The sequence below is a fragment of the Sturnira hondurensis genome, unplaced genomic scaffold, assembly GCF_014824575.4.
Source record: "Sturnira hondurensis isolate 20B ecotype Veracruz unplaced genomic scaffold, ASM1482457v3 Scaffold0008380, whole genome shotgun sequence".
NCBI lineage: Eukaryota > Metazoa > Chordata > Mammalia > Chiroptera > Phyllostomidae > Sturnira > Sturnira hondurensis.
In genome coordinates, this window is record NW_028081011.1 from 663,412 (window position 1) to 686,636 (window position 23,225).

General features: G+C 56.6%; 1 protein-coding gene across 4 annotated transcripts in view; it reads right to left on the reverse strand.

Annotated features, from left to right (window-relative positions):
• Nucleotides 1–23,225, reverse strand: part of CLIP2 (CAP-Gly domain containing linker protein 2) — a 72,635-nt gene that overhangs the window by 44,419 nt on the left and 4,991 nt on the right. For all 4 annotated transcript variants that reach the window (XM_037054736.1, XM_037054735.1, XM_037054734.1 and 1 more), the window contains one exon: nt 5,619–5,809. In XM_037054736.1, the coding sequence (XP_036910631.1) occupies nt 5,619–5,742 (124 nt within the window). In that variant the 5' untranslated portion in view covers nt 5,743–5,809. The remainder of the gene's footprint in view (nt 1–5,618; nt 5,810–23,225) is intronic.

Below are 23,225 nucleotides of genomic sequence, written 5' to 3' on the forward strand. Positions count from 1 at the left end.
CCTGACCAAGGCGGGGCCCACCCCTTCTGGCCACCACAGGCACCGGGCATCCCCCTGCTGTGCTGCCTCCAGCCAGCCATCCCTGGGGAAGGGACCAGAAGGGCCTCAGGTCCAGGGATGATTGCTCATCATCCTTCCTGAGTCAGATGGAACTCAGAAGTCCCCTTCTGGTCCTCCTACTCCCAAATCAGGAGGATGAAGCCCCACCCAGAAGACTCAGCCAGGGACCTTACCCTGGAACGAGCAGAGCCAGCTCCCCATGGAGAAGCCCCGCTGCGGCCACACACGGCAGGCGCAGGCGGTGCTGGCAGCTGGGCCCCCACCCCTGGATCAATACCAGCGACGTCAGGAGCATTAGGAGGCTTCGCTCCCCCTCCCCCCACAGCCCAGCCACAAGAAAGCTGGCGTGGCTTTCCCCATCCTGATGCCATTAAAAAGTTTAGGATGTGGTTGGGGAGAGCCGGAGAGGCTGACCTTGAAGGGAGTGAGTGCTGCCTGGGGCTGGGCGGGCTCTGCAGGAACCTGCCTGGACTGGAAACAGTCCTGGTTCTGCCCAGGTTTGCACAGCACCTGGGACACGTCACTTAAACTGGGGATATGCCTCCCATCCCCCCAGGGAGCGTGGGTACCAAGATGAAGGGCAATCCTCTGGGGATGGAGCGGGGTGGGGTCAGGGCCTAAGAGCAGAGGCTGGCTCTGGGGGCTGCACCTGGGGCAGGTCAGGCTGGGGCCACGTCTGGGGCCCCAGACGGTGCAGGGGTGTCTGGGCCCAACTCAGTGAGCCAAAACTAAAGGCTCTGGGACCAGCCCTGTGTGAGCCCTCTAGGGAGATCAAGATACAGGTGAACCTCACCCTGAGCAGCTCGCTCCCTGTCTAAGGGGGAATCCCATGCACTCTTCCCTGACCTCCCGTGTCCTGAGTCAGTAGCATGAGGAAAGGCTGAAGGCACATTGAGGGACAGTTGTGACCAACCTAATCAGAGCCACCCACCCCTCCCACCCAGTCCACCTGCCTGGGGTGTGAGCTGAGTGTGTAGAGCTGAGTAGGACTGAATTTGGGGCCCCAGACACCCCACCTCTGAGGTGGGACAGCAGGTGCCAGTGGCCTGAGCCAGCTTGAGACCCAGCCCAGCCTCTCTCTGGCCCTGTACCTCTGGGCAACTCAGCTGAGAGCTCCAAACCTCAGTTTTCTCATCTTTAAAATGGAGAGAAGAGCACTTGCCTCACCGGGTTGTTAAGAGAAATACACGTGATACAAGATGCTGCTGCACAGCCTACTTGGGACAGTCAGTGTCGAATGTCTTTCCGCCTACGCAGGGCATCTCTGGGGCTGGGATGCAGCACAAGGGACGGCAAAGGTCCTTCAAGAGCCTGCCTGCCCCATTGGGGGAGCAAGGGCAGAAGGAGCTCGACAGTGGCCTCTGCCTGTCCCCTTGCTCAGCTGCACTCTGAGTCCCCCCCAGGTCACTGTGGTCAGCCCTTCTTGTTGGAGCCAAGAGGGACCCCCCAGCCTGGCCTGTCCTGAGCCGAGCTCAGAAGTGAGCCTCACGGACGGGCTGAGGCCCCTGCTCACAGTGTGCAGCAGTGCCTTCTCTTCCACACTGCAGGGCAGCGTCAGGCCCTGCCCAGCCACTGCGGGCTGCTCCCAACCCGAAGGGAGGGCCATTCCCCAGCAGTAGTCTTGAGCTGCTGTCTGGAGGCCTGAACCCCCGTCCCCTTGGGGCCCAGGACAGATTCCAACCCTCAGGTGGCCCCAGTCACAGCTCCCCAACTTCTACCTGGGGTCCTGCCTCCTGCCCTAGCCCATCAGTGACCCCCACCCCCCCACCCTGTCCACTCAAGATGCCCTCCGGTCCTCAGACACCTCAAACCTCAGGGCCTTGTAGCCACTATTGCCTCTGTCTTGAGGCTCTTCCCCTGACCTCAGCTCTTTGGCTCCTGTCACTCAGATCTTTTGCACCAACGTCACCTCCTGATCCGAAGCAGCCTCCAGGCGCTCCATCTTGTCCAGCTGGGCTGTCCCTGACTGCGCTGCGCCACCCAGGCCTTTGCCCACAGGAGATCTGAGACTGCCCTCCCGCATGCCTGCTCTGACCACCTCTGGGCCACCTCCTAATATATGAGACACCCCTTCCAACGGTCCCCTCATCTCTGTTGCTCCCTGTGTGTCACAGCTCTGGGGACCGACACAGGCCCTCCCATCTCCATGGGGCAGGGGTGGGGGCATCAGTCCAGCCCCAGCCCTTGGCCAGACCCTCTGCCAGGAGGCTGAGCTCATGTTTTGGGAGGCAGCCACTGCCCTGATTCCCAGAACAGACTCTAGCTTTTCACTGTCCTCCATCTCTAAGCAGGCTCCAGCCTGGGCCAGACCCCTCGCTCAGTGGCCGGGTGCCCCTCACACAGGGTCCCAGCCTCCAGTGGGGTTGGTACTTCCCTCCAGCAACTCAGAGTGCAGATGGCCAGTTCCAAGGGATGGGGGAGGGAGCCGGGGCACAGTCCTGCCCTGGTGCCTCCACCCGCCCGTCCTCTCCAGAGACTCTCATTACTGAGACCTGGAGCAGGGACAAAGCAGCCCTGGATGGCAGAAATCTCCCTTCCCCTCCCACAGGGTTTCTCTGCCTTTGCCAACTCTCCCAGCTCTCCACTCCCTTCCCTAGCCTGTGTGTCTGCAAAGGCAGCTGGTGCCAGAGGAGAGAGGGCACCACCAGGCCCAGCTGCAGCCTCTCATGCCACATGGGGCACGGGGCGTGGCTCTGCACTCAATCGGACATTCATGGAGGCGCCTCCTCTCTCTAGAACAGCCTTCTGGGTCGGGGGCCTAGGCCAGGTCAGACCGCCCCGTCCCCACCCTCAGGGGCTCCCGGGCCACTGTGCAGTGTGACCAGGAAGCAGCTGTGTGCTCCATCCCCATTCCCTCCAGGTACTACTATGCGGCTGTTCAAAAGGACAGCAAAACCTCCACAGGCACAACCAACTGTGGAAAAGGAGGAGGCGAATATGGGTGCCACCTACAACTGAGCTACTTGAAATAACGTGTGCAGCAGGAAAAAAGCCTGGAAGGATGTACAGCACAGTGGTGGTGGTGATCAGGTTCAGTAGAGGGGCGTTTCTTCTTTTCCACTTTCAAGGTTTTCTATAATGAGATTAAAGATGGATGGAAGGAAAAGAAATTTAATGAGTGTCATGCCTACAGGCACTTCAGTTCCTTAACTGACTTACTTGCTCTCATCAGAGAGATGTTTGATTACCCCACTAGTGGCTCAGAGAGGTTAAGGAACTCTTCCGGGGCGGAGCACATTATGGTGGATCAGAGCCAGGTTCAGGCCACTCTTGCTCAGGCGGAGCACCCAGGGAAGAACCCAGGAGGTGCTATGGGGCTCTCTGCAGTGGAGAGGACAGTCAGGGGCAGGCCTGGCCAGTGCCCTTCTCCAGGAAGTGGGTTACAAAACCGCCACTGCCACCCACATCCCCACTGGACCAAGCTGGGCCCACCTGGTGCCTTTGTCCACGCTCTTCCCCACGGCCTGCAAGTCTCCTCCCCTCTACCACTTACACTACCCTATTCTTAAGGCCATGCTCTTTCAGGCTTCCTCCAGGAAGTCTTCCCTGATGGCCCACTCCTGGCTGTGGGGGTCAGCCCCCTGACCTCTCAGAGCCCTGGCAGTGAGTGCAGGCACCCCTCCCTGCCTAGGCGACCACAGGTCACGGGTCTCCCTGCCCCCATAGCCTGTCCTGCACATGGGCCCCAAGGGATGTGTACATCCAATCATTGCTCTGCTAACATTGTCCAGCAGCTCCCATCACTCTTAAACCCCTGCCCCGCATCACCGCCTCTGCCACCCTCCCCAGCCTCCTTCACACTCCTCTCTACCCATGCTTGTCTCCCTGTGTAACAAACGTAATTCGCCCCTGCCTTTGCCACTCTCGTTCTCTCCACCTGGAACAGGATTCCTGTCTCGTTTTCTCACCTGGCTTCGTCTAGTTGCTCAGGAGGGCCTTTCATGAGCAAAGGAAGACCTGTCACCTTGGAGGGGAAATCTGGGCCTTCGAACAAGGAGGTGCTGGGCAGATCTGCCTGTGTCGGTCACAGCCTCCTCACCCTGTCACACTGGTTGCTTGGCTCTGCCAGGGACCTGGTTCTGCCAGGTTCAGCCTGGACCAGGCCCTTGGCTCAAACTTTCCTTGCCCCAACCCACAGCCCAGATTTCCCAGTCTGGCCTCCGGCTATTTTTCTCTCCAGACTTCTGTGCCAATCAGATGAGACGGACAGCTTCTCACCTGGATGGCTGCAGTCTAAGCAAAGCAAGGAGTTGCGCCCAAAGATGTGCATGACAGCATTGTTTATCCAAGTGAAAAATAAAAGACAGTTAAAATTTTCAACCTCAGAGAATGGGTTAAAACTTTTCCAATCCCTTCCACCACGTTCCTTCTCATCAACCCTCCAGCGGCTTCTCACAGCTACTGGGATGTTAGTAAAACTCCCTGTATGACCCCAAGCTGCCCTCACCTGGCCCACCACCTCACCAGCATGACACTCACCAGTCATTTCCAGCCTCACTCCCTTTCTTTCCCTCCCCCTTACTCACCATGCCCACTCCTGCCACTGAGACCTTGCACGTGCTGGAACACCCTCCCCTCTCCATCCAGTGAACGATCACCTCCTAGACCGCAGGGCACAGGCCTCTCCCTTTCGACCTGGCAGACCCCCATCCCAGGAAATCATGGCAGTCAGCCTCTCCCGCCGGACAGGCAGCGCCCGAGGGCTGGACCACACTGGCTTTGCTCAGAATGAGAGCTCAGGGGTTGGGGTTAGACCCAGTCTACGAAGCAAGCCCTCGACTTACGTTTATTGAATAAACGGGATATTTCACAGCCATTAAAAATGAGAAGCATGTGATGTTTTAATGATAAGAAAAATTCACATGATCATATAAAATGAAAAAGAGCAGATTTTCAAGTTGTAGATGTAGCACGATTACAAATAAATAAGAAAAAAAGTAAGGATGTAAACCGAAACAATAGTTCCTCCAGGAGGAGGGACTGTAGGCGATTTGACTCCAGCATCAGTCTTTCCGCATTTCCCATAGGGTCTATCTCACTTCTACAACCAGAAAAAGCAACCAACCAACAGCTGTTTGCCACCATTTGCACTCAGAGCAGGCGCCTCCAGCCAGGGCGCCCTCTGGCCGACAGCAGGGAGACTAGCGGTCAGACAAGGAAAGGTCGAAGGGCATGGTTCCGGGAGACAGGCAAGAAGGCTGGTGGGAAGATGGGGCTGGCTTGCTGGGGCAATCTCAGACCCTGTAAGGGAGTGAGTGGGGGCAGGGAGGCAGTAGAGGCTGAGGGAGCTTGGGCGAGACACCAGGCTTCCCTGGAACTCTGTCTCCTCATCTGCAGTGCAGCCAACGGCGTACCCATCCCCCGGGTCGGGGAGCATGAACAGGAGCAGCACACACAGACCACACAGCAGTGCTGTCACTGGTGAATCTTTTAAGAGATCACAGTGGACAGAGAGAATAACTTGCATGTACCGCTGGCCTCCAGGTGGTCACAGAGGATCTTCCAGGAGATCCACACCCCACCCAGCCCCTCACCCTACCGCCCTTGGCCCTGCGCACCTTCCTTGGAGCTGGTGGCTGCTGCCGTGGCAGAGGCTGAGGCTGACCCAGTGGATGTCCGGCCCATGGGGCTCGAGTGTTTCCCCCCACGGCCGGGGGGCTTCAGGCCGCTGGGCTTCTGCATGTTGGGGCCACTCGGGGGGTGGAGAAGGGCCCGTGCAGGTCACGTTCTCTCTCCCATCGTCACTCACCTGCAGGCAGAGAACAGGAATGATCACATCATAACATCACCACAATGCCGACATGGGAGGATTCTGGCACTGGCACTGCCCACACTGTGAGGCCCAGACCATCATCACGCCCTTTTTCTACATAGGGAAACTGAGGCACGGAGCAGTGGCAGCAAATGGGGGCCCCCTGTGGCAGTGGTGTTGCCAGGACAAGTGTCCTGGTCTGCTGGACTTGAGGTCTGCCACGTTTTTTCTGCCCACCTCCGGGGCCCAGGAGGCAGGACTCAGGAGCAAACCGGCCTGGGGTCTGCAGCAACTCGGTACGAACCCCAGCAGCCACATACTAGGACCACGGGGGTTAGCAGAGCCACCAAGACCTGAGTGTGACTCTCCCCACAGAGGACAGGCTGACATGGATTCTCACACACGTGGCAACCTGGTGGGCAACTCCCCATCAGCCTCCAGACTCTCCAGGATGAGCCAGTAACTTGCGACCCTCCTAATTTGGTCTGGGCAAAGCAACATCTAATTTCATCAACCAGCTCACTGTTCTGCCTGGCCACAGAAGCCGCACTCCAGCTCTTGTGCTCACCCTCCCAGCACCTGCCTTCCCCACCTGGTGTGGTGACACACACACAGAGGCCTACGTCCCTCGGCAGGATGGACTGACCTGCCCTCTGCCTGCCCTTCCACTGTTACGGCTCCCTACCTTCATAACTGAACAGAGAAGGGGGTGATGCATACAGTGTACAGCGTTTGACAAAGGGATGTCCTGAGAGGGGAAGCCTCCGGTCTCCAAGGCAATCAGTTCAGGGAACCAGATGCCAACAAGACAGGGCTGGCTGCAGGGAGACTGGGGGAGAGGCACAAAGGACAGGCCCATGCCCGGCCTCCTCCCTCACGGTCCTGGGCGCATACCCTCTCTTGTACCAAATGTCTCAGGAAGGCACACGAGGGGCCAGGCCCCACCCTCCCCAGAACTGCAAGCCTCTCCTGGGGAGCACACTGCCCGGTGGGGAGAGGCAATGCAGAGCACCACAGGACAAATGGAGGATTCTGAGTGAAAGCTTCGCCCCACCCAGGACCTTGCAAACAGGGGAATCAATGTCTTCTGGGCACTCCACTCGGATACGGTCGGGGATGCCACGCCTTCCGCCCGTCCAGCCATATTCCTATCCCACCCTTGGTCACTGAACACCACTCCCTTTTAGAAAACCCTTTTCTCCACTCTTGATCCACGTGACTTACATGGGCTGACCCCACATACACACCTGGTGCAGACACATGACCCAGGCCTGGTCAGAGCCCACTGCGGTGAACTGAGGGAAAACTACGGGACGCAGGGAGCATCCGGGCCTGGACTCTGGCTGGGACTCTTGGGAAGAAGCTCTCCTTGCTCTGGGGACAGATGCCAGGAACTGCCGGGCTCCCCGTTACCGCACAGGACAGCCACCAGGAATGATTCCAACTCAGAGAAAGCAGAGCCGACTTGCTGGATTTCGATGGCCTGGGTGCCTGGATCCAACTGAGCCTGAAGATGATCACTTGAGCGCCTCACACCAGCTGACAAGTCCTCACATACACGTGCACTGTTTTCTCTCTGCCTAAACCTATTTGAGGGACACTGCTGCTTGCAACCGAAGAAGCTCTGACTAATACTGAAGCCAACCTACAAGCCCACGGCAGGAATACGCAGTATCCTCAGAATGGCTCTCTGGCCAGCAAGATGAGCCAGCAACACTATGACCTGTCCTGTGAAGGACCAGCTATTCACGTGGGGCTGCCAGCCACAGGAACAGAGAGAACCAAGCTCCCCCAAGGCACACAGCAGTGACACCTACTTGCCCAGGTGAGCCAACAGGTGAATGGGGCAACCTAGCCGATGCTCTGCAGCCTCACAAATCCAACCTACTATCCCCTGACCCATGACTCTGACACCCCTGGAATTCTGGAGCCTGGAGCCCCTTGGTCTGGCTCAAATAGGAGGCTGCTCCCCTGCCACGCAGAATCTGGCCCTCCAGGAAGCCTGCCCCTAGGGAGCCGCCCACAGCTCACGACGTCCCTCTCTGCGAGGCTGGTGAGGCTGTGCGGGCATCCCTGAGCCTGAGAGGGACCTGCTGAGCCAGCAAGGGCACTGAGGGTGGTCTCTGGTGACAGTGAATGGTGGCCACTCTGTGGGCGGCCAAACCAGCTCCCTGCCCCTGTGGCTTAGCCAGGGCACCCTCTGACCTAGGAAACCCTGAGAGCCCCAGAGCCCTGAAACAGGGGTGCGTGTTGCCAGGACGGAAGCGAGGTGTGAGGACCCCCCTCATGCCCACAGCCACTTCTCTGCCCAAGACCTTCTCTCCCCAAGAAAAAAAGCTACAAATCACAAAAAAAGCTACAAATCTAATAAAGAACTTGTATTCAGGACACATAAAGAACTCGTACGACTCCCTAATAGGACAACCTAGTGAAAAATGAGAAAAGCTGCGAATGTCATTTCCCCAAACAACGAAGACATGCCAACAGCAGTAAGCGCAGGGAGAGGTGACCAGCGTCAGTAGTCACAAGGCAATGAGGGTGGACACCGCACAGAGATGCCACCCCACACCAGCTGGAAAGGCTGAAAACGGGAACTGCCAAGGTCAAGTGCAACTGAGGATGCACGGCAGCTGGAACACTCAGATTGTTGGCAGAGATGAAAAACAGTACAACCACTTTAGAAAACACTTTGGCAGTTTCTTAAAAAGTTAAGTACACACCTATCCCATGATCCAACCACCCAAGAGAAATCAAAACACACATCCAAACAAATATTTGTTTTTAAAAAAAGTTCGTAGTAACTTTATTCCTAATAGCTCAACACAGCAGACACCCAGATGTGCGCCCGCCGGTGAGTGCGCAGACGGCCCATCTGCATGAGCGCGGCGCCCAGCAGCGCTAAGGGACTGCCAATGCCTGCGGCAATGCGAACAAACCTCCAGACACACACACTGAGTGATGCATATACTCAGCTGTATGATTCTAGTCATATAAAACTTCAAAACTACAGACGGAAAGCAGGCCAGTGGCTGCTGGTGGCAGGAGCAGGGACCGACTGAAGACAGGCCCTCAGAACAGAGCTTCCTGGGCGGTGGTGACGGCCACACAGCTGTGCGTTTATACACAGGTCACCAAGCCACACACTTGAAATGGGGGGGTTTATGTTGTGTAAGTTGAACCTCAACTTTTAAAATATTATATTAAAAAATTCCGTGAAGGTCCTTCAAAGAAGTTAGTACCGAGGCCTTCGAGGCACGCCTCACCTCCCACCCACGCCACGGCTGCCCTCCCTTGCCAACTCCACCCACTCCCTCCACAGCGCCCACTGCCCCTGGGTCACACTACCCACGTTCCAGCCTCGGGGCCTTTGCTGCTCCCTCTACTTGGAGTGAGTTTCCCTCAGATACCCAGGTGTGCTGGTCATCTCCTCCAATATCTGCTCTAATGTCTCCTACGATTACAGCCCCTCCCCAGGCCTCCCTACCCTCACCCTGCTTTGTCTGTCTCCACTGCATGGAGACAGAGACTCTGGTCTGTTTTGTTTGCTGTGGCACCCTTAGTTCTTGTCAGAACTAAGGATTCCACAAGAGCCCAATAAATCCCTGTTGAATAAATGAACGCACTGGCCGGTGGTGGGCAGAGGCCCAGAAGGTCCCCTTCACCTCACAGGAACCAATACTCAGGACTGAGAGACTTGTGGTGATCAGCCCAGCTAGCCGGCTGATGCCATGGTGTATCCTGCAGCTGGTCTGATCTTCCCCACTAGTCTCGTGCCCTTGGAGACAGCCACCAGGCATTACAACCACATCCCTGCACTGGAGGCTCCCCAACCAGCCTTGCTGCTGCAGCTGATCCTCCTGACACTGGCCCACCTCCCAGACTCTGCCTGTGCCTTTTCTCCCACCTGCTTCACTTCGCCTATTTCAACCACCCACGAGAACACTTAGTCTGATGCCTCCTCCTCCTCCAGGAAGTCTCCCAGGATTTCTGGCCCACAGAGACCTCAGGACACACAATGAGCTAGGAGAGAAGATATAGTTCTCATTTATCTTCATCTTGCCTCCTGACAGCTCACAGGTAACCCCACAGGGGGCCACAGTCTCCCCTGGAGAACACAGCCCCGATACCTGGCACAGAGCCCACCATCTGGAAACTCCACAGACAGCACACCTGCAGTGGCCCAGAGGACAAATTCCCATGGATGCTCCTCCCAGGAGAAGCTTCTGGAGGCTCCCACAGTTGCCCTTCGGCCCTCTGACCCCAGTGATCCCAGCAGCCTCCAGAATGAAGAACCTACTATGTACCAGGCCTTGTAGGAATACAGCCTCATTAATCCTCACAAGCCCTGATGAGGCCGTGGCCGTCTGGGAGGTAGAGCGCCGGATGCTCAGAAAGGTCAGGGACTCACCCGAAGCCCCACTTGGCTCAGTGTCTGAGACCAGCCCGGTCTGTCCGCCTCCCACTGCCTCCCACATGGCCAGGCCCAGGCCTGGAATAACACGTGTGACACCCTGGTCTCTGGAGAAAGTGGCCATGTGCCTTGTGCCTCACTGAGAGAGTCCAGAGGAGCTGGCCAGAGAAGAGGACAGAGATGGCGGAGACAGCGAGGACTCAGTCCCAGCCACTGCTGAGGGTGAGGCGTGGGAGGGGGCTGCAGGAGGGGGAAAGGGAAGCAGCCCACCCCCCTCCCCTCCACCCTCTCCCAGAGGTCGGGGAGCATGGGGACGGGGAGGTGAGGAGAGAAGAATGGTGAACAGGAAGAGGGGGAGGAGACCGGGCAAAGGCCTTTGTGACTCAGCCCTGGCTGGTCCTAGGGTAGAGGAAGAGAAAGGGTTTCTTGGAAAAGCCAGACGCATGATAAATTGGCCTTTGGCCACACTGAGGCTGATGGGGGAGGCCTGGGAGGCGGGGGAGGAAGTAGATTCAAGCCCAGTGGATGTCAAACCCCAGACCCAGAGCGGCTTGGCCCAGTGCCTCAGTTTTATCACCTACAAAATGGGATAAAAGTATTGCTGCCTCAACAGACGCAGTGCACAAGCGTCCCTCGGCGCCTGGCACACGGAGCTGCCGGGAAGGGCAACCAGAGCTCTGTCAGGTCGCTGTTATGAACTCCGAAGGCCCAGGGTGCCAACGCACCCCCGCCCAGAGGCAGGAGCAGGCGGGTGGCATTCAGACCAACAGGCTCCCTTTGTGCTGCCCTCAACTGCCATTTACTGAGACGAGCCCGGGCTGTGTTTCAGGGTTTCCATTTCAGCTGCCCGGAGCGGGAGGTGGCACACCAAAGTTCCAGTGGAGACGAGGACCGAGAACTTTGCCAGTTGGGCGGCCCAGGGCGTGGCCCCGACGGAAGGACAGCCAGTGCCAAATAGGGCAGCAGAAAGCCCACCTCGGCCTGCCAGCCTGCCCATGGGGCAGGGGGGGCAGCACCAGGAAGGGGGCTCCGGGCAAGACTCTGAGAGATGAGGGTCCTGGCTAATCCTCGGCCTCCTCCTGGGAGTGGGGCACTTTGGCAGGACTCTGCTACTCACTGCCCTGACAGTGGCAGTCCTCCTCCCCGCTCAGGGGTTCAGCCAGTCCAGGTGCCTGTGCTCCTCACTCCTCTCCTGAGCCTGGGTCCCCAGCCCACTGGCTGAAAGCCCTGAGGCTCAGGCTGAATCACACCACGGGGGGGGGGGGGGTGGGGGATGGGTAGCTCTGTAACAGGGAGCAGGTAGTGAGCGGGTGGTTGGGGACAAGGTGAACCACACTCTGCCAGGTCAAACAGCCGAGGATTTAGTGGCTACAACATGTGAAGAGGTGGGATTCAGGGACTGGAAGGAACGGTGATGAGGGCATGGGGGGTGCAGTCTCCCAGTGCCGGCCACCAGGCCAAGGCTACCAAAAGTGAAGGTGAGCCCTTATGTGGGCGTGGTACAGTCTCCCCTCGTCCTGCCCCACTGGGCACCTCATGCTCACACGTACCTCCAGGCACCAGGCAGAGGGGGTGAGGAACCGTGGGTGACATCAAGCAAGGGATATGACAGATCAGATGTGCACAGCAAAACTGCTTTGGGGAGCTGATGAGAATGATGTGGGGGAGGCAGGGGGGCAAGGAGGCTGCTGTGATAGACAAGGAACACAACAGTGAGGCCTGAACTGTGACAGGGGCAGAGGCTAGAGGGGACAGCAAGGGGAGAGGTGCTGAGTAGTATATGAGGGCAAAGAGCAAGGGTGTGGGGGCACCCAGGGTTCCAGCAGGCGGTAGAATCTCTCAAATGGGAGGGACCCAGGAGAACGAAGGTAGGGGCTGGAAGTGGGAGCTAGGTCTGAGGCCTGCTGGGTGTAAGGTGACTCAGAGACCTGGGCGGTGGGGGCATGGAACAGGAGGCAGAATGGTGGGTTGTGGCCCTTGGGAGAGTGACTGGGGACAGCTGAGGTGGGGGAGAATGAGGAGCACAGGTCCAGGGCACCCACTGGTATGCAACGTGAGAGGCTGGAGAAAAGGAGAAAGGCATCACAGGGCACGGAACCTGAGGGCACCCCAACAACAGAAGGGCATGAATGGGGCAGCTTTCGAGGCAAGGAGGCCCAGCTGGAGGGCTGCTGGGCCTCCCGGCCATCAGGGAATGCAGGTCCCAGCCACAAGGAGCTCCCGTTTCCCACACAATCAGATGGGCACGAAGTCAAAAGCTAGGTGATGTCAAGCGCTAGAAAGGCCAGGGAACGAGAGCTGGTGGGCCGGGCTGGGCACAGCCTTGGGGAGCCCTGCAGGGACAGAAGGCCCAGCCAGGACCTCAGCCGAGCATCCTGGGAGGCTCNTTTCCCACACAATCAGATGGGCACGAAGTCAAAAGCTAGGTGATGTCAAGCGCTAGAAAGGCCAGGGAACGAGAGCTGGTGGGCCGGGCTGGGCACAGCCTTGGGGAGCCCTGCAGGGACAGAAGGCCCAGCCAGGACCTCAGCCGAGCCTCCCGGGAGGCTCCTATGGGTGCTTATCGCAGCCCTCCAAGCAACAACTGGGAAATGTGGTTTTGGGGAGGGCAGGGCGGGGTCACTCGGACTTCATTTCTATTTATAAGTTTTGTTCCTAAAGTCCTGCAGGATGTACATGAGTGTTCACTGTATCCACTCTACTCCTTTATTTAAATGCAAAAATATTTTATAATCACTTTTTAAATGACAAGGAAAAAGTAAAGATAAACACAACGGAAGGGAAGAGCAAACAGTCCCCAAAGAGAGTGAACCCATGCAGGTACTTGCCACCAGGCCAAGGCTACCCAAACTGAAGGTGACCCCTTATGTGGGCATAGCATGGGCTCCCCTACTCCTGCTCCACTGGGCACCCCAACATTCACATCTGCACCAGAAACCCAGGGCTGTTCCAAGCCCCAGGTCCAGCAGGGGCCCTAACGAAGGGTGAGCACCGTCCCCAAAGCCTACTCCCAGCTGGCACCGACTGCCCATCCATCCAGCTTGGAAGGGAGGTTTGTTTTGTCTGCATTTGACCAAAAGGCTCCGGAAATTGCACTGGCGGTAATGCTAGAATCCCCAAGCACAGCAAAGAGCTGGGCAGGTCTGGGCCGAGCTCCCTTGAGTCTTGCCAGCTTGAGGCAGAAGCCAAAGGTCCAAGCCTCAGGCCAGTGCCCCTCCAGCCTAGGAGAGCCAGTAAAACGGCGTCTGTCTGCCTGTTCCCCTGTCCCAACACCCTCCCTCTGCTCTCACTGGGTCAGCAAGGCCCTGTGGGATGGCCCTGTGGGACGCTGCAGCCAGCCAGGGCTATGTATACTCAGCACACTTGCCAGCCAGGGGCAGGACAAAGGGGGCCCCACAGTGGGGTGGTGGTGAACCCTGCTTGGGGTCCCAAGTTGCCCTGGGAGCACCAAGGGGCCTGGAAGGCATCCGGGGCCAGTGTTCAGAAAGGATACTCCCAAGCCTTGGAGCAGGACTCGGGCTGGAACCCAGGTTCCACCAGCCGATGTGGCTTCGAAAATGGGGAGGGAGAGTGATGCTGGGAAGATGGTGGGGCAGGGCAGAGCACACTGTACCGGCAGCGTGGATGAGAGTTCAGGGGCTCCCATCGTGCTAAGCAGAAAAGGACCACCCAACCTGAGCCCCAGGTGACTCCTATCTTCTCGGGCACCTGCGGCTCAGAGACAAGCAGGGCCTGAGTCCAGAGCCTGGGGTCCAGTCCCACGTGCTCACCATCCTCACAGCCTCTGAGCTCAGGGCCACAGTTCCTATTCTGTAAAGTGAGCATCTGCCTGGTCCTGCCAACAACCTGGGGCAACTGCAGAGCCCTGGGAATGGCTAGTCTTGCCTCAGCCGGACACCCGGGACTTACCATCTTCCCTCCGGTTTGGAGGGATCCTGTCTCCCAGCAAAGAACCAAGGACGTCAGGGCTGTGTCAGGTCTAGGGAGGGGAAGGAGTGTCGAGACATTTCCCTGCTTCGTGCAGGCACGTGCAGGCACACCGTTTGTGCGTGTGCACACCCAGTTGGCGTGCTCAAAACCAGGGCGCAGCCACGGCCCCAGAGCCTGCTCCTGGCTGCAAGGTCAACCACAGCCCCGACAACCAGGCAACAGGCACCCTCTGGCCACTGGCCCAGGACGCTGGGCGGCATTGGCTGGCTCTGCCAGGTGGGGTCTCCAGCCAGGCCTAGGGAGAAGGGCTAGGGAACGACAGAGCTCAAGGCACCCTCTGAGCCACGCTTATTTCCATTTCAAAGAATGAGAAACTGAGGCTCAGAGCAGATTCACCCAAAGTCGCAGAGCAAGTGAACAGCACACCGAGATGCAACCGCCCAGATGAAGAAAATCAGTGCCGGCCAAGCGGCCCCCTGAGCTCAGACAGAGTCAGAGGCCCAGGGAGAAGCGGGGCCTGCTGAGGTGGCCCAGCAACTGGAACAGAAAGGAAGGAAAGGGCTACAGTGTCCCACCTCCCAGGCCAGGACAGTAACCCAATCATCTCTCACGACAGCCTCACCCACTTCTGATTTTTGCCGCAGCTCCGTCCAAAACATCTAGACCAGTGGCTGCAGGAAAGCCGCCCCATCTGCTGGGTTCTCCTCCCCAGCTCAGCCTGCACAAGCACTAAAAACTACCCGTCTTTACAGTAAGTGGTGCTGGGGCAACTGCACAGCCAGGGGGAAAGACGCCACGATCCCTCTGTGGTTGGCAGAACAATGCCCCCCCGCCCATAACTTGTGAACATGTTTATATGACAGAGGGGAATTAGGCTGCAGATGGAATCAAGGTTGCTAATGAGATGACCTTGAGATGGGAAGATTATCCTGTATTACCCAGGCAGGTCCAGTGACTGCAAGGGCCCTTAGCAATGGAAGATGAAGGCAGGAGCAAAAGAATCAAGAGGGAGAGCAGTGTGCAAAGGCCTCAGTCCAATGCTGCTGGCCTGGAGGACGGAGGCGGGGCCGCCAGCCAAGGAGTGCAGGCAGCTGCGAGAGGCTGGAAAAGGCAGACACAGAACCTTCCCCAGAGCCTCTAAGGAGCTGGCTGATACCCCCACTCAGCCAGGTGAGGTCCATGTCAGACCTCTGACCTTGGGAATTGTAAGTTGAGACACTGGGGTGTTTGAAACTACTAAGTGTCTCGTAATTTGTTATAGCAGCAAAAGAAAACTAGTGAACTTCCTCCACATCACACACAAAAATCAGCTCCTCGTGGCCAGATCTACATGTGAATGATAAAACAGTACAGTCTTTAGGAGTCGTGAAAGACCATCTGAGACTGGAGTAGGCACCAACTTCTTAAACAAAACACAGGAAGTGCTAAAGGTGAGGGAAAGATGGATAAACCAAACAAGATTAAGGGCTTCTGTGAATCACATGATGCCACTGAGGGGGGGCGGGCAAGCCACAAAGGGGGAGAAGACACTGGCAATTCCTGTATTCTACCAAGGACTCATATTCAGAATATTAAAAAGGACACTGACAAGCCAAGTTGGAAAAATCAGAAGAGTTGAACAAGCACTTCACAAAAAGAGGGTATTCAAAAGACCAATAAACATACAAGAAGACGTTCACCTTTATTAGTTATCATGGTAACGCCATCCATCCACCAGAACGTACGACACAAAACAGACTGACCTTACCACGTGTTGGGGAAGATGCGGATTACCCACAGCGCTCATATGCTGCTAGGAGGACTGTGAGCGGGTACAAGCAATTTGGAAAGCAGCTGAGCATTACACACTACAGCTGGACATACCTAACCCTAAGACCCAGCAATTCCATGCCTAGGGTATACCCCCCACAAAATGTGTACACATGTGCACCAAAAGACATGTTCTTTTCCTAATGCTCCCACACTGAAAATAACCCAAATATCTACCACCTCTCAGACTGACTAAATAAGTTGTCACTTAGTCAGGTGTGTAAATAAATTCACACAATGGAATAAAATGCAGCAATGAGAATAAATGAACTACAACCACAGGTGACAATGTGTATAAATTTTGCAATTATAATCTTGAGTGGAAAGAGCCAGATATAAAAGAGTGCATAGAGTATGACTGCATGCTTCCATTTACCGGTGTGGCTCAGTTGCTCAGAGCATCATCCTGTAAACCGAAAGGTCACAGGTTCAATTCCCAGTCAGGGTACATGCCTGGGTTGTGGATTCAGTTCCAGTCAGGGCGCATGCAAGAGGCAACCAATCAATGTTTCTTTCACACTGATGTTTTGCTCTCTCCCGAATCAATAAATATATCCTTGGATAACGGTTAAAAAATAATAAAATGAAGTTCAAGGGCAGGCAACATTTATTTATTGATGGTGTCTGAAATCGGGGGAGGGGTCACGCTTGGGTCAGGCGTATTGACTGGAAGTGAAAACCAGGGGTTCCTGGGGGGGTGGCAGGTTCTGGCTCTGGGTTCGGGTGCTGTCTCACGGTCATTTCACTTTGAGAAAATTCAGTGGGCAGTACACTGATGACATGCACACTTTTCTGTATGGATGTCGTACTTCAATAAAGTTTTAAAATGTTTCCTGGGAAGGGGTGGGAGAAGTAGAAGTGCCTCCTGCTGCTCCGGAGCCCTTCCCCCAGCAGACTGCCTGCGCTGGCGGCCCCTAACTGTGTGGCCCCACCTGGGTGTCTGCCTGCCTCCCCCATGGCTCTGTGGGCTCCCTGTGGGAAGGCCCAAGCCCCAGGGACTTCAAGTGCCCAGGCAGGGGCACACTGGCACGCAGCGGTGCTGTGCTCACTGACAGGTACCAGCCTCCCTCCCTGAAGAAGGTGAGTTGGCACCTGGCCTCCTCTCACACCCGAGCCTTCCCCAGCAGGGGGCAGGGAGGAGGCTGAGCCCACCAGGGTCCAGGCTAGGACCCTCTGTGACATGAGAGGTCCGGCCAGAGGAGAGGGGTTGTAAACTGGGCCCACAAGGAAGGTCCAGGGTGTGCAGCCTGGAGAAGGGATGGGACGGCCAGAAGGCCAAGGGCGCCGCCTACACCTCTGAAAGGTGACCCAAAGCTGCTGGAGGACGAAGGAGGGGTAGAACCTGGTGGCCCTAGGCATGCGGTCAGTTACTAATAAGCCCTCAAAGTCATGTTTGTTTGTTTGTTTGTTTTTTAAAGATTTTATTTGTTTATCTTTAAAGGGGAAGGGAAGGAGAGAAGGAGAGAAATATCAATGTACGGTTGCCTCTCGTGAGTCCCCTGCTGGGAACTGGCCTGCAATCCAGGCATGTGCCCTGACTAGGAATTGAACCGCAATCGTGGGGTTCACAGGCCCGCACTCAATTCACTGAGCTACACCAGCCAGGGCTGTTTGCTTGTTTTACTGCTTCCAGAAAGGCACCCCCTGCCCTTCACTACCCTTGGCCATCAATTCTGGCAGAAGGCCACACACCCACCCACACCCATACAGACTGCCACCTCCCCAGACCTCTATCCACATGCTGTTGCTCCCTCTGCCTAGAATGCCCTGGCGAACTCCCTCAGCTGTCTCTGCGAGCAGCTGAAGACGGCAGGCTCTTTGCAAATCCTGTTCACTGCCTGGGCTCTCGGTACCTAGGACAGCGCCTAGCACATCGGGAGCTCAGAATGTTCTGTACAAGAATGAGTGGAAACGCCCCTCTCTGCCACCCTCATCCTCCCCACATGCAGTCAGAGGCCCATCGAAGCTTGTTCACCGCCCCCCAATGTGGTTGCACTCACCGGCTGGCTCCTAGCAGTGTCTGGGGAAGTCACAGAGGAGCCATTCAACATTCTGAAAGACTCGAATCCTGCAGGAAAGCCGGCACCAAGCGCATCTATCTCATGCACACTGCACACAGCAGATGCTTGCCTGAGAGGGGCTTGGTGAGTAAAGGGCAGGCAGTGAGCCCCACACCACTAGAGGGGATCTAGCAGAGACTAAGGCCTGCTCTCAGAGCAAGTTTTTGCTCCAGTTGGCACAGCTGCCGTGAGAAGCTCTCCCAAACTCATGCAACTATTACCACTATCAAAAACAACTTTAACTGGAACCTGCTGAGTGCTCTCCACGTCCCGTCCAAGGCTAGCCCGCCATGGGGGGAAGGGAGGTCCCAGGTCCACACCTCTTTCTGTTGTAAGACTTTGCCGCTTCACTATGCTTGACTCTGAACTCGTGTGGGTGTACTGAGTGTGGGGGGCCTTCAGGTGGGAGGAGACCCCATCCCCCACGGAGTTGCCCCAGCCTAAGGGGCTGTAGATCTGTAATATTTGCTCTGCTCCAGGCACCAGTCTAAGCATTTTATAAAACTAACCCATTTAATCTTCACAGCCCTGTGAAGGAAATACTACTCTGAGATCCAATTTACTAATGAGGAAACTGAGGCCCAGTGAGGTCAAGCCCCTTGCCCTGGGTGATGCAGCTGATGGACGGCAGAGGTCTCGCTGGAACTCAGGCCCCCTCCCTGGCCACAGAGCCTGTGCTCTTAACCACTTCTCCCTACTTCCTCAGAACCAAGGCCAACTCTCCTCCACACACCGGGGTCGGGAGCAACAGGGCAGAGATTCACGGGGCACCCCACGGCCCTCAGTGCCAAGGCCACACAGCCTGTGGCACTCTGCCTGCTGACCTGGCCCTCACCTGCCCTGGCCTTATTCCCTGGGTCCCCTCCTTGCCCAGAGCCTTGCATTCGGCCTCTCTAAACTTCTCGGTGTTCCCTGAGATGCCCTGCCCCGTCGCTTGCTCTGCCAGGAATGCCTTCACCCTTCCCCATCCCTTAGCCGACTCCTTGGGTCAAGTGGGTGCGCCTAGAGCGCTCCACACAGTCCTGTGTCACGGCTCCATGTCTCCTCCCAAGGTGAGGATTCCTGGGGCAGGGACCAGTCTGCCTCCTGGTTCACTGGGTCCCGTCCACCCCTAGAGCCCATCAGACACTTGAAGGGGCTGGCTGCAAGCATCAGCCCACTGCAGCTGCCGGCAGGGCCCTTCAAGGGGAGGATTAGAAGGATCGGTAGGCGGCTGTTTTCCCTCCCACCCGCTGCATTCTGGACTTGGGTCTGCCCTAGGACTGCACGGCTCTTCGGCTCCTCTCAAGGTGCGAACCCTCATTCAGCTGGTTGTTTTATACAGAGCATGGGTTCGCATGACTCAGTGTGACAATACAAAGCCGCTCCAAACTCCCATTTCCCCCTTGGATCTCGCTGCTAGAAGGCTCAGAGTCAAATTACCTCCGAGACAGGGCCCAGAAGTTCCCTTGGGCTTCACCTGACTTTTACTACCATGGGTTTCCTCTTGCTCCGGTTCTCCCATGTTTTTTTCCATCTCATTGTACTGCGTTTATCTCTATAGATCACCTCAAGTTCTTTCTGGAGCCAGACAAAGAACACACATGGCCTCTCGGATGTCCTCTCACCTCTGCTCCCTGTTCCCTGAGCCCAACACACCCACAGGTCTGAAAGCGGAATATGAGCTGAGTGACTGAACCTATGATTGAATTTGGAAAGGGAACAGTCTACATTAGAAAAGGATCGGAGCAGAATCAGGAACGAAGGCAAACAAAAAACTGAAGCCACCAAACCCCTCTCCGTCCCATATCACAGGGCTCCGTGACTGGACGCTAACTTCCTGCTTCACCTAGAAGGCGAGTTGGCTCCTCACCAGGCCCTCCAGCCAGAGCACCCTTCTGTCGGCTGCCCAAACTCCTCCAGGTTCCCCTCTGTGCCATCAGGAAGGCCCTCCTCAGCTGCCCCAGGTTTACCCATCCTTCAGGACGCAGCCCAAGGCCTGGTCCAGGGAGGCCCTGACCATCCGCCCACTCAGTGCCCCGCCTAGCTGAGAACACTGAGAAAGACCTGCAACCATTGCCAGGGCAAAGACCCCACTGGGCACTGAGGAGCTCTGCTTCTCGGGCCTTAAAATGTTTCTCAAAGGTGCTGACCTTGTTTATGTTTTCAAGAAGGGTGCTGATGTCTTCCTAATTCAGTGAAACCCTGGAAGGCAGGGTCTGAACCTGAAGTGCACTGTGGCCCCCACCCAGCGAGGGGCTGGTTTCCACACAGCCATCGCCCACTCCCACACCTAATGCCACGTGTTGGGGAGCACGGGCTGGAGCATCCCAGGGAGGAGCTGCGGCCAGGCTGGGTCCAAGCAGGTACAGATCAGCCCTGGCACTCACTGAGGGAAGGGAGGGTGGAAAACCGGGCACTCCCTGTGAGCCTGAAATTCCACCTTCTCCTGGCAAAGAGGCAGAGAGGGCAAAGAAGGAAGTGGAGGAGCAGCGGGTGTCTTTCTGGCTGGGCTGCAGCTGGAGTCAAAGGTAAGATTCCAGGGGCGGAGCAAGGGCTACCCAGGGAAGGCAGAAGCCGGAAGTGGACAAGGCCCCACATGTGTTCCTTGTTAACGAAACCACCTGCTCTGCTTTCTATTCAGAAGGGAGCCCTCTCATTACCATTTTGAAGCAATTCTTCTGAAAACACGAGTTTTGTATTACTGTGTCTGTGTACTGGGCCTGGCAGCACAGCCCAGAGAGGGGGTGGTGGGACAGGGGAGGTCCCATGCCGGCAATGGGAGTCCCCATCTCCAGGTACTGAAGGGAGGAACCTCCTCAGCTCCCAAGTCAGAGCTGGGGGGACCCACAGGGCACAGCCCCTGCCACCTTGTCCTCCCCCCTCCCCGAGATCAGCTAGTTTCTCCCAACAAATCACGGAGCCAAGTGGTGGAGACCCACACTTCGCATGCTGTGGCATCTCGGTAAACTGTCCACGGGTCTGCCTTTGCCACACGGAGGGGGAGCGCTCAAGGACAGTAAAGGCTCCATGCGCACATCCTCCCCCAGAACACACCAGCTGATGCTGTAGCAGCCGTGCCCAGTGCTGGATCCCACCCCCAGCCCTGGAGACCATGTGGCCTGCCCCCCACCAGCTGAGTGGACTGGGTGAGCATCCTCACCCAGGCCAGGTCAATCGGTTCTCTGGCACCCTAAGCCCAAGGGGAGTGCCCCTAGGAGGTCCTGTGGCCTCAAACTGAAGCCACCATTCAGGGCAGCCATGCCAACAACCCAGAGAGCCAGCCCACTGGGACAGGAAAGGGGACAGAAGCGCCAGGAGAGGTGGAGAAAATGAAACCACAGCCCAGAGAGGAAAGCCGGAGGAGGGGCTGCCTACCAGCTTCCCACGTCCTGGGGGAGCCTGGCTGCCTGCAATTGTTTGCTACACAAGTTCCCTTTCCCTCCTCTTAACTCTCCTTTCACTTAACCTAATTGTAGGAGGTTTCTCTCCCTGGCAACAAAATTATCCCAGAGACTGGTCAGAGCCTGCCCCCTTCCCGCTCAAGGGCAGGCCTGCTCATCAAGCCATGCCCACCACTCAGCTTACAAGGCGGGCTGGTCAGGGGAGGGCCAGCACCACAGCGCTGTGCTGCTTCGGGGAAGGCAAGGCCGGCTGGGGCCCGAGAGCCAGAGGGCACTGGACCCTGCACCTGGGCAAATGGGGTGGAGGTGTCTGAGGACAGCACCGCCAAAATCGTGCTTCGGGGAAATGAACATGGTAGGGTAGGGGTCAGATGGCCCATAGGAAGGGGGCAAGTCTCCTAGGCACACAGTAGGTGCCCAACAAATGCATGGAGGGCAAATGGGGAAACCTCTCTATGCCCTGATTCCTTCATCTCTAAAACACAGGGAATGTTTTAAGATATCCACAAACTAACACCCACCGTATACAGAGCCCGACACAGCCCTGGCTGCCGTGGCTCAATTGGTTGGGTGTCGACCCGCAAAGCAAAAGCTCGCTGGTTAGATTTCTGGTCAGGGCACTCACACACTCACGCAAGGTCTGGTCCCCTGTTGGGGAGCATACAAGAGGCAATAGATCCATGTTTCTCTCCCTTTCTCCCTCCCTGCCCCGCCCCTCTCTCAAAAAAAAAAAAAAAAGAGAGAGAGAGTGCTCAAAACAGTTCCTGGCACAGCGCACTCAATTCAGTAAGTGTTTTGTTTTTTTCAAACCTGTGCCGTTCTCCCCAACAACCTCTGGGCAGGTGCGATCGTCTAATGTTTTTGTGCCCTCCAAATTCACATGTTGAAGCCTAGCGCCCAATGTGGTGGTGTTAGGAGGCAGGGCCTTCGGAGCCCTCATGAATGGGAATAGTACCCTTATAAAAAAGACCCCCCCACTGGAGACTGTGGGGGGATGGCAAAGGAGGGGAGAGAAAAATAATAAGTAATAAAATAAAAAAGAAAAGAGATCCCCACAGATCTCCCTAGACCCTTCCACCATAAGAAGACACAGGTGATGTCTGCAACCCAGAAGAGGGCCTTCACCAGGCCATCCGGCGGCCTAATCTCAGACTTCCAGCCCCCAAAACCGTGCAAAATAGATTTCTGTTGTCTTTAAGTCTGCACCCCACCAGTGCTTTGTTAAGACAGCCTGGACTAAGATAGCAGGGAACCAGGAGGGTCAAGAACACAGCTGGGCACAGAAGCAGAGGGAGGGTAAACAGCATCCAGAGGGCAAGGTCAATCTTTAGGGTGGCGGGGCCGGGGAGGGAAGGCCAGAAGGGAGCTGTCTCCTACACTGTGCATCAGAGTGGAGAGAACAGGGATGGCTAGGGCTGTGGGGATGCTGACCTTCCCATTACGAAGGGAGGTAGATCAGGGAGGAGGGGGCAGCTGAGGAGAGAGGCTGCAGTGTGACAGAGGATGGGACCTGGGTGAGGCTAACATGCAGGACTGCCTGGCAGTGGACAAACAGATGGGGAGGGAGGGAGCCACAGGTGTGTGTGTGTGCATGCACATGCATGCACATGGGCTGTAGTACAATCCCGCACAGCCATAATAACAGAAATCGGGCATTTGCTCCGTCAAGTGAGCATACTTCACATCCACCCATCCATTCAATTCTCTCAATAACTCTACCAGGTGGATAGCATAGGTATCTTCGTTATTATAGATGGGAAAATTGAGGCAGAGAGAGGTGTAGTGATCTGTCTGAGGTCACACAGCTCATAGATGGTAAA